Source organism: Platalea leucorodia, assembly GCF_965183815.1.
Source record: "Platalea leucorodia genome assembly, chromosome: 5".
Lineage (NCBI taxonomy): Eukaryota > Metazoa > Chordata > Aves > Pelecaniformes > Threskiornithidae > Platalea > Platalea leucorodia.
Window position 1 is genome coordinate 54,048,529 of NC_138827.1, and position 10,406 is coordinate 54,058,934.

Consider the following 10,406-nt stretch of genomic DNA (forward strand, 5'->3'; position numbering starts at 1 on the left):
GGTACAAAAATCATCAGCAATAGAAATCACACTTTCCCAGGCTCGGGTATACTAATTTATTTATATTGCAGATGACTGATGCGATAGCTAAAGCTGATGCATTGTCCCATGCAGGCAGGGTTGCTGGCTGGTGGCTACATGGAGCTGGTCGATGGGAACCTTAGCTGCGATGCAGTCCAAGCTGCCAAGATTCCCAGCGTTTCCAAGGATGTTTGCCAAATTGCCTCTGCTGGGGTTTTACACTGTCAAAGCTGATAGCTTTCTCACTGAGGTAGCAGTTGAAGGCTTTGAGGTATTTTTAGGAAAACTAGCCAGTTGCTTCTCTTGCTGACTTTTAGTTGGCAGGTTGTGTTTTAGTTTAAGAAAAAAATTCTGAGTGCATCTTCTTACGAAGGGGGAAAGAATGTGTGACTAATTTTTGTAACAGTGATAATTCCTATGTAAAATCATGATGAAAATAAGCAGCGGACTTATTAGTTATGATAGATCCTGTGGTGTGTCACAGTCTTCCAGACTGTTTAAAATACAGTGTCTTTAACTGGGGTTTTTAACTTATTCCGTTAGTTTTCTGGTTTTTTTTCAATTCCTAATTAACTCATTTATAAAGGCTTACAGCTTGCAAGGGGAGGGCGGGGAGAGTTTGGGCACTTTCCCATGGGAAAGTAAATAGAGCTTCCCAAAAAGATTTTTTTTAAAATTTTTTTTTTTTTCCAATCCTAGTCCTTTTCTTAATCATTATTTACATACTTAAAACTTAATAAAATTCTGCCTTAATATATTAGTATTTCTTAATATATGTAAAGTGCTACATGGTTTTTAATGTTGATTTTGATGTACATTCTGTACATGTTTAAGAGGGTTCCGTTTTTTCCTAGCGAATGAAAATGAAGTTATGCTGAAGTATAACTGAATTATATCTGCTTAAATAGATAAGGAGAATTAATTTCTGAGAGAATCACTTCCTTATTGGATCATTTTTGGAGCCTTGTGGGACAGGGTGTACATCTCTCAGAACTTCACACCACCTTACGGAGAGACCAAAGCTGACGCTTTCTTCTGCGGGTGGTGTCTCCGCTTGTAACGTAGTGAACAAGGACTAGAAAGACTGAAATATTGCTGGCTGCTCTGTGCATTCGTGGCTAAATAAAATACCAGTATTTCCCATGATACTAGGCTCTTCATAAAGACACCTTTCTTCAGCTGTCAAACCCTGTTTTCACTTCTCAGTATTGGGTGGGAATTGGTTATTATTAGAAGTAGCAAAAATGATATGTAAATTGTAGTATTTGAGCTGTAAATTAGAATAGTGGAGGGAATGGGTTAAAGCTTTAGCTAGTGTGGGAAAGTTTTGTATTGTGTGTCACTTTTCTGTTGTTCCACATTAATACAGCAGGCTTTGCTTATGTGAAACAAAAGACTTTCAATTATTTCTTTTTTTCTTCCCGTCTATATAGAGAAATTGCTCATAAAAACATCAGTTGAATTTTGTAATTACGAAAAACCTTCATAGAAAGTCCTTACAGAAATAATAAGCTCATTTAATTCATTTAGGGGAGTGGAAAGGGATGGGTGGAAGGAAAAATTCTTCAAAGATCAGAATTCTCTTTTTGTTTAAAGGAAGTAATTAGATTTTTTTTTTTTTCATGAAGCACTTCTGACTATTTTTTAACTCTTCCATAGAATCCTTTTATATTTGCTTAAAAAAATCACAAAACTTTTCTTTTTCAGAATTTTGACCCCAACCAGTAGTTTTCAAGATATTTGGACCCTCTATAACTTCCTCATAAGCAACGAGGTATGAAGTTTTCTTTAATGTTTTGCCAGATACACTTCTGTTATTTAAGTTTTTTATTTAAAGTAGTGATGAGGTTGGCTGCCTCATCACTGTGTTTCCACTAAGCTAGAATTTTGCAGATTTGCTCTTACTTATTAGGCGTTAGACATAAAAATATATTTTTAGTTGGTACCTACCAAAAGTTATTGGAACCTCTATCAATACTTGAGTTGCTTGTGTGCCTTTCTGAGCATTCATTTGTTGTGAATGTCTCGCTGTAGAGAGCAAAAAGTCTTGAAGCTGAAGTCATCAAAACATCCCTGACCTAGTCGTCTTAAGCAGAGAGTGCATTGCCCTAGGTAGTTCTGTGGAGAATATTGGCTGCAGTTCAGAGGAAAACAGAGAAATTGAAATTACCAGTTATTCATGAAGTTTTAACTAATTTGTGCTGAAAGATTTTAAGAAGAGAAATTGAAATGCATGTTTGCAGTAGAATAGAGGTATTTTTCCATTTAGTATATTATGTATTTCAGATTTGCAGTCCTCTCCTATACAGGAAAATATATTTAGGTTTTGGGCCTGTACATATAGGGTGACTATATTTATGGAATTAACACGAGTCATTTGCTGTAGACCTTCATATACTTGCATATACTTCATTTGCTATAGAACTATAGGGTAAATTAAGAGGAGAAGAAGAATTATTTAAGGTCTTCTAGATTTGTGCAGAAATTTTTAGAAAATGGAGCTGGGGTGATATCTATCACTCCCATTATATACAATCATGATTGTTAATTTGTAATATTTGATTTTATAATATATAGCATGACTTTTTTTATGTACTGTCTCAACTTGAGAGCCTGTTAGGCAATACATTAACCATATCTGTTATACCAGCTGTATAATTTTGATCAATATATGATACTTGGTGAATTACTATATTAATTCTTTGTTCTTTGTTTTAGATAAATAATAGTATAAAATTCACTGCTGAGGAGCTTTATGAGTGTGTTTCACAAGAGAGATATCGGTAAGCCAATTACTGACCACATCAGATGGGTTTTGAGACAGCATTTTAGTGTGTACTGTATTAACCAAAGTACCATAAGAGAAATTGTTTGGATAAATAAAAAAATCACCATTGTAGGAGAGGCACAGGAAAGATGAGTGGGGATGTTCCCCCATCCCCCCCCTTTTTTTTAATGACCTACTATTACAACAGAGTAGGAGAGGACAGAAATTAAATTAGAGGTGAGCCATTAGCATCTACACAGTGATTTTTCAGCTGTTTGAGGTGAGATGTTGGTCCCTCTTTCCTCTACCAGTTTTGAATTCATGGCTTAGCGGCAGCCAGAGCCACTATAGGACAGCATTCGTTGTAAGGTAGGTTAGAGCATGAGACTGCATTTAAATGAATTTGATTATAACTGAAATTGTGTTTTGGTGAGGTACTTCTTGTAACAGAACTCGTTATTATGAGAACTTTGCTTAAATCAGCAGAGGAAAAAACCCTGCGATTCTCAAGGTGATTCAAGTGACTGAACTGTACCATGAAAACTGGGCATATCTGCAGTTGCTGTGCTACATTGTGGCCATCGTTATTAAAGTCATAAATTAAGCCATTTGTAAGTAGAGTTAAAAAAAAAGGAGAAACAAACACAGGATTCCAAGTACCGTTTCCATTTTAGGAGGCTTTTTTATAGTTCCGTCACAAGAAAATAAATGTTCTGTTGCACAGCTGAGTTAAGGGCCTTGAAAACTTTAATCTAAAAATGAGTGTCATGCAAGATTTACAGCTCTTAACTGTAAAGTTTCTGGCTCATAAAAGGTTTATTTCTGAATTTGTGTAATTAAGGGCTTGTAAATCCAGGTTCTGTGAGGTTTTTGAAATGCAAATTTTTTTTTTTTTTAATAAATCTTAAGTGGATAGTAAAAGACAGGTAAATATTTTCTTTGATGTTCCTGTTATATGGATATGAATTAGCTGTAACTTGCCAGGATATGAAGCGTAGTTCCATCAGCTGCATAAAACGCTTGCAGATTATTTTGATCTAAGTAGGCAAATTATTCTAAAAATCTTTTCTTTTGCCTGGATTGATACTGATTTCCTAAATCTTCTGTGAATTTGTGCAAATTGCTAGGTCAGGGGAGAAAAGTTATGCAGGGAGGGAGAGATTCAGTCTATGTATCAGTAGAGAAAAGTAGTTTAGAAGCTTAATTGGCTTGAGTTGGTGTCCAGCACTTCTGCAGTTCTCACGTTTCCAAACATTTGTGGACATCTCCATCGCTGCCTGTATAAAATCTATAGCGTACATACAGCCTTTGGTATTGTGCTAAGGATAGCAAGGGAACTGCAGTTTCTTGACGTTTGAAAGGTGTCCCTAGGTCCATGCTTTATCAGAAAGCCCAAAAACTTGGACCACTGTTGCGAATTCTGTGTGCCACAGTAGATTTCACAGCCAAAAAAAAACATTCTCGCCAGAACTTTCATTTTCTGGGTGAGTGGTACAGGGTGAGGGTGACATTTTTGTTACGTTTTTGTCCTTTGAAAACATATTAAGCAAATGAAGCAAAGATTAAGATCTGTTGCTGTAAATTCAATCCAAGATTTTCAAAGTACTACTTATGTCTAATTGTTGTTCTCAGTTATTACAGCAATGAAACTATTTGGTATTACAGAAATGAAATAAAATATGACTCCACCCAATAAAGCAGAGATGCTAAATGAGGCTTTAAAAGCACTCGGTTAAAAAGCAATGTTCCAAGAGCAAAGGCACAGGAAAGGAGACTGCTTTAAAGCAGGCTGAATTACTTGTGCTTTGGCAGAAACATGCTGAACAAAATGTTTCCCCTTGCTTCAATTACCAGCAAACATTTTTACTTCAACCTAGCCTCTGAATTCTTTGGGACATAAATTCCTGTCTAGAATATTTGTACTCTGACTGTTCCTTTTTCAGGATACATCAAAGATGCTCTTGTCTTGAAATTTTGATCCAAAGGGTTTCTCCTTATCTGGAGAAGGAAAAGGACTACTTGAAGCTAAATAGCCAAAGCTACGTACACAATTGTCACTGCTTTCCTATCTCTAAGCAGTACGACAGGCTTTGGTGTCACAGTAGCATCTAGAAGTTGCCAGCCAAGGTCCAGAATTTTAGGATATAAATGGAACAAACAGACTGGCCCTGCCCCAGAGATCCACTGTAACAATTTTTTGCATCTTCAGCAAATTTGCAAAATAAGTTATTCCATCAGAAGCTCTTAGGTGACTTTTTAAAAATTTTTTCTGAACTTGCCTGCTGGTTGCCTGGCAGATTCCAGTCTTCCTTGCATAGATCTGAGTAGTGTTGACCTAAGACCTCTCCTTTTCTGGTGGGGTTTTTTCCCCCCTGCCCCATTGCTTCCACATGTCCCCTGTCCTTACGTTGGTAGAGACTGAGATGTGGTGAGAGCGAAGCCCTGTAACAAGACAAAACTGTCCACTGAGTCAGATCTGTCGCAGTTAACATCGTTGTTAGGGGGCAAGGCAGTAGCCTGCGAGGGGGGAGACGGGATTATACAAAGGCAGCAAAGGGCAGGCCTGGCTGCTGATTTCTTCCCCAGTACAGATTCTTCAGACCTGATAAAGTGGGCTTACGAAAATCCTAGCCTGGGGAATCTTTCTTAATTGGAATGCAGTTTTTCCCTTCTGAACAGTGGGAACATGCCACAGTCCTGAGCTGCAGAATTAGGTAGATTAAGGGAGATTTAGTTAAAGCCCTTGTTTCTTCCTCCCTCCCTTCCCATTCAAGTGTGCACCGCAGACAGTAGGGCTGCTGGATTGCAAGAAGAGTTTCAGAGAGGCCATTAGCTTTTATGGCAAGCAGCTAATGTGAACGCATCTGAACTAAGAAAATACATTGTTTGGAGGCCTGGGCATCAAAGCAGCGCACTTGAAAGCTACGCATGACTTCCACACTGCTCTTCTTGCTCTTCCACCTGGTCGCGTCTACCTTGCAGTAAACTGCCAGAGGAGGTGGAGGTGAGGCATTAGGCAGGGGCTGGGAAGGCGCCGATGCCTGGGGTCTGGAATGGGCACCGACACAGCGATACCAGTCTGCGCGATCCCTCCGGCCAGGCGTTCCCCCGCTAGCCGGGGAGAGCACCCTGTGCCTCCCCTCGTCCTCCCGACCGTGGGGCCAGATTTCACGTGTGGTGCGGTCAGAGCAGCGGTTTGGTTTATTGTCCTTATACCACAGTCTGTGGTGATGAAGCGCAGGACTGCCTGGCAGATACCCTCGGCGAGTACTGACTGCATCGTTTGCAAGCCTTACCCCTTTTCTTGTTTCTTGGCGGTCCTTTTCAGTGCCCTGTACGTCCCTTTCTGCCAGCCTGGCACGGCTGGGTGTCCCACGCTGGTGTCACGCGTTTCAGTGGAAGTTATCCGCAATCCAGTACCCGCCATTGTGTTTTTGAGGGCACAGAAACAATCTCTCTTTTGGCGCGTTTAATATTATTTCTAGTTACTGTAGTAATGACATTTGAATTAACCTGTTGCACTGTTTTTGGGTCTAAAAGTCTGCATGTAGTATCACAGTGTTTACCATTTCAACTGTTACTCAGTGGTGACTAGAATGATGTAGGGAAAATTTTAATTGAGATAAGGGTACTGAAATATTCATGTCTCAGCCAAGATATTTTTTTGCACTAGTTTTTAAGAGTTCTTCTTGAAAACTGTCAAGGCACTCGCTGCTGCGGAGGGTTTATAACTTGTGCTGCTGAGGCGTCCCAATGTTCGCTCTCGTTCTGTAGGCAGGCTTGACCGATAGCCTGAGTAAGTGCACTGCCTGCTCGCTGCTGGCTGCCCAGTTGTGCCTCGCTCGCCAGTGTCGAAACTGAGTCGAGGCACAGTTTGTAGCTGATGAATGGAGCTCGTTCATCAGGAGGATGGATGCTCTTTCATCAGAGTAGCTGTGCCAGTGCTATAGGTTATTGCTGGAGAAATGCTATACATTTAGACTGCTCTTTGTGATAGAATTGATTTCCTGCTCCATCAGGCCGATCTGCCAAGCTTATGTTACTTGTGAGAGCAAAAATTACTGGGAGGGTATGGTACATATCTGTTAAAAGCATCCCTTAGTTTGAATTGTATTAAAAAAAAATACATATATATATAAAAAGAGGTTGATCAGCTGAAAAAAAAAAACAAACTAACAAATCTAGCTGTTGGATATAGATCTGCATCGGTACAGGCATAAAGAAAATAATGTGTGTAAATTTGTGCTTGGCATAGTAAAAAATTATTTCAGAGTCTGGGCTGGTAGCCCTCAGGCTGCACTTGTGTAACTTAACCTTGCCTTTTTTTCCTCTTTTTTTTGAGGAGTACCTTTTAAATGGTCTTTTGAGAAAGTATCTTTTGGAAAACCAAAGTTACAGAATGTTTTCTATGTAATCAGGTTTAGATTCCTCTTTTGAAACAAAAGTCTAAATAATAAATTAGTGTAGTCAAGAGATTTGTTTTGTGTGTAAATATATTACGTGTAAATATATGAAAGGCGGTTTGAATTTAACCTTCCAAAATCCCTATTCTGTCCAGAAAGCTGTAATAAGTGACCTTTCAATGCTGATTATTTTTTTAAAACTACCTTTACATAATACAATGAAAAGTAAAAAGGAGCTCTGCCTTTTTGCTGGGTTGTGGTTTGGCTGTTTCAAGGTGATGGTATAAAATCTTTGATTTTAGCAGCTTTAGAGCAAAAGTCAGTGCTAGTTCTTGGGTTTTATGGAAATTGCCTTTTTGATCATACACATCACAACTGCATAGTTTGTCTTCTGCCATATGCCTTTTTAGTTAAAAATCGTATTAAATTGTATTTTGAGTCAGGACAACTGGTTTCCTAGTAGGAAGGCAACAAATAATTCCTAGTAGCTGCTCCTCCTCAGAGGTTACGTTTGGTTGCAAGCACCAGAGAAGAGCCCGCAGAGATCACCCAGCAGATCACGTGTAGAGCAGTTGCTATTTCATCAGCACCCCGCGTGCCGAGGGGCTGGTGCGAGGGCGCGAGTAGACAGGAGGGATACGCGATACTCGGGGCAGAGCGCCTGCTCCTCTTCCCCGGGGGGTGAAGGGGGATTTTTGCATCTCTTGCAGATCGTGCTCATACAAGCAAGAACATAAAAATCTGTGCCAATAGTTTAAAATAACAATTTTTATGTATGCATGAGGTCATTTTTTTTAAGTCTTAGAATTCAGCTGCCTTATCTGTCATTGATTTTAGTTTTTTCTCCCCAAATGCAATACGTTTGCAAAATACTCTAGCTTAAGTATAGAAATGAGGATTTTTTTTTTTTTCTTGCTGTTTACCATTTAACCAATTTTACCGTCTAATTCCAAGTTCAAATAGAAAAACAGGAACAGGTATTTTGGAAATTTAACAGCTGGGAGAAAGGCAAACTGTGCAGGGAAGACTGGTCAAACTGCGAGCCAATAAAAATGCAGCAGACCTGCAGTGGTCCAGTGTCTGCACGTGATTTTTATGAAACTAGACGTGGAGAAACGGCATCCTGGATCTGGTTGCTTTGCCAACATTTATTAAAGCACTGTGAGGGATGGAAGCTTTGTTTCGCTGTCTTTCAGAAAAAGGTTGAAATTGGAAAGGTTTTTCATGTGTTGAACTGCTTGGTTGGCTGCTATTTAAACATTCAACACCATTTGCCAGCCTGCCATATGGCCCACAACAGGAATCGCTGTGGTTACTGTAAATGCACACTTAGGGTTTTTTTGGTTTGTTTTGTTTCAAAAAATGCTTCTTATAGTCCTTTTTTTCTCAGTGTAGGTGTCCTATATTGAATATCTGACCGTAAGTCCCTTTATGAGTAGCTAATTTAAACAATATTTAACTTGTAGGAGCATAAGCTTGTAAATGTTGTCTCCGATTGGTGACACTCCACAGATGATCAGAAAAATTACAGGTGCCAGACAAGTGCAAGAGGAACAGGCCTCGCTGCAGACTGAGGCCAGATTATCCCAGAAGCCTAAAATCAGTCTCTGACCATGTCGTAACTGCGGATAGAACCTGTTTCTATCATCTGCAACACATAAGCCTATAGGAAATGTATAGCTGACTTCAGCTAAACACATTCAGTAAAAACCAGTAACATTTTTTATTAGTTGAAGGCTCAGTTTTGGGTTGAGAAGACTGAACTAATATGTTTGCTGCTAATAATCAAACTAATATGTTTGATTGATTGTTCCTGTTTTAAAGATGTCATTGCAGGATACAGCCGTGGTTAGCCAGCTCTGTAATGACCTTGATCTTTTGCTATACAGATAAAAATATGTCTGGATTTCCAGAGATGCTGAGTATTTTTGACAGAGTTAAAGAAGTGTGGTATTAGAATGCCTTTGAATTTTGTTTTAAAGGAATATACAGGAAGATTCCCGTCTATAAAATGGGTCTGTTGTGTCCTGATAACCTTTGTATCTTCTCTTCCCTAGGGAAAGGTTAGAGGTTGGATGTTGCCAGCTGGCCCAGCTGGAGCACACTATGAAGCAGTGTCATGCATCGGTTCAGACGGAAGCCAAGAGCAGGGGCTGGCTGTGACGCCTGGGTCGGGGTTCGGAGCTGCGGTGCTCACCCCCTGCGTTTTCCTTGTCCAAACGAAGTCCAGCTACTCCTCTGGTGCGTGTGAGGGAAACGCTCGAGGAACCAAAAATCTGCCTTCTTTTTTCTCGATGGTGCTGGTTTGTATTTGAGTTGAAGGAAAAAACCGACTAGTTACATATGTACATTGAATGTCAGAATTTCTTCTAAGAAAGAATCGCAAGCTAATAGAAGTTTCTCTCTCAAGTGAGGGGCTCTGGATTGATGCAGCTGGCTTGGCGTGCAGATGCGCTGGCTGCTGTTCTAAATTCCAAACAGTTGTGCTAGGAGCTAGGTCTCCTAGTGGTTGTATAGGAAAAACCCATGTAAGGCATTTGTTTTGCTGATACTTGAGAAGAGACATGTGAGAAAAAATAATATATTGTGACACCGGGGGGTCTGAAAGGACTGAAAGGAAAGCAGCCGAATACAAAGCCAGATCCCCGTGATGCGTGCTGGCCCTACGGACATGGAGACTAAAACGCAGATGCAATGTGTGTATCCTATGTAGTGAACCACGTAAGGCTTAAGAGAGGACATAGAACAGGGAAGGAAATGGATTGATGCTCATTTTTTTTTAAAAGCAAACCAAACCACCCTCATGCAGGTGTGTCTGTCCTGGACTTCTTTTCAGAGAAAAGAGATGTTTTTCCTTTGTTAAAATACCTACTTCATACAGCGGAAACCTGCTAGAAACTGTCTTTTGGAAAACTCCTCATCCTTCTCTTCTGCCACCTTCTCTTGCTAAAGCAGGAGCGGTTCCCCCGTGGGTTATGCTCCGTGACCCGTCCCATCTCTGCTCTCCAGGTGACATCTCTGTCCGAATGTACTGTTTGTTGCTTTCCAAAACCTCCTCAAGTCCATGAAACTTTCTAAAAGCCATTTTCAATGCTGCTGTGGCCTTGAAAGCTACCTCTTCTATGTATGTATTTGTACAGAGATGAGCTGACTGGCAATGTTTTAGAAGTGTTTATTTTGATATTAACTTTTGGATGTATTTGTAAAATCTTTCT

The 10,406-nt window shown here is 39.9% G+C and overlaps 1 protein-coding gene across 7 annotated transcripts in view; it reads left to right on the forward strand.

Annotated features, from left to right (window-relative positions):
• Positions 1-10,406, forward strand: part of SWT1 (SWT1 RNA endoribonuclease homolog) — a 40,594-nt gene that overhangs the window by 27,803 nt on the left and 2,385 nt on the right. For 5 of the 7 annotated variants that reach the window (XR_014228151.1, XR_014228153.1, XR_014228154.1 and 2 more), the window contains 2 exons: positions 1,729-1,795; positions 9,249-10,315. Coding sequence is in view for 1 of the 7 variants with exons in the window: in XM_082311665.1 (XP_082167791.1) it covers positions 1,729-1,795; positions 2,740-2,804; positions 9,249-9,354 (238 nt within the window). In the remaining 6 variants the exon portion in view is untranslated. Of the gene's footprint in view, positions 1-1,728; positions 1,796-2,739; positions 2,805-5,562; positions 5,793-9,248; positions 10,316-10,406 lie in introns of those variants that run through there. The other 2 variants (XR_014228152.1, XM_082311665.1) reach the window with 2 other exon arrangements.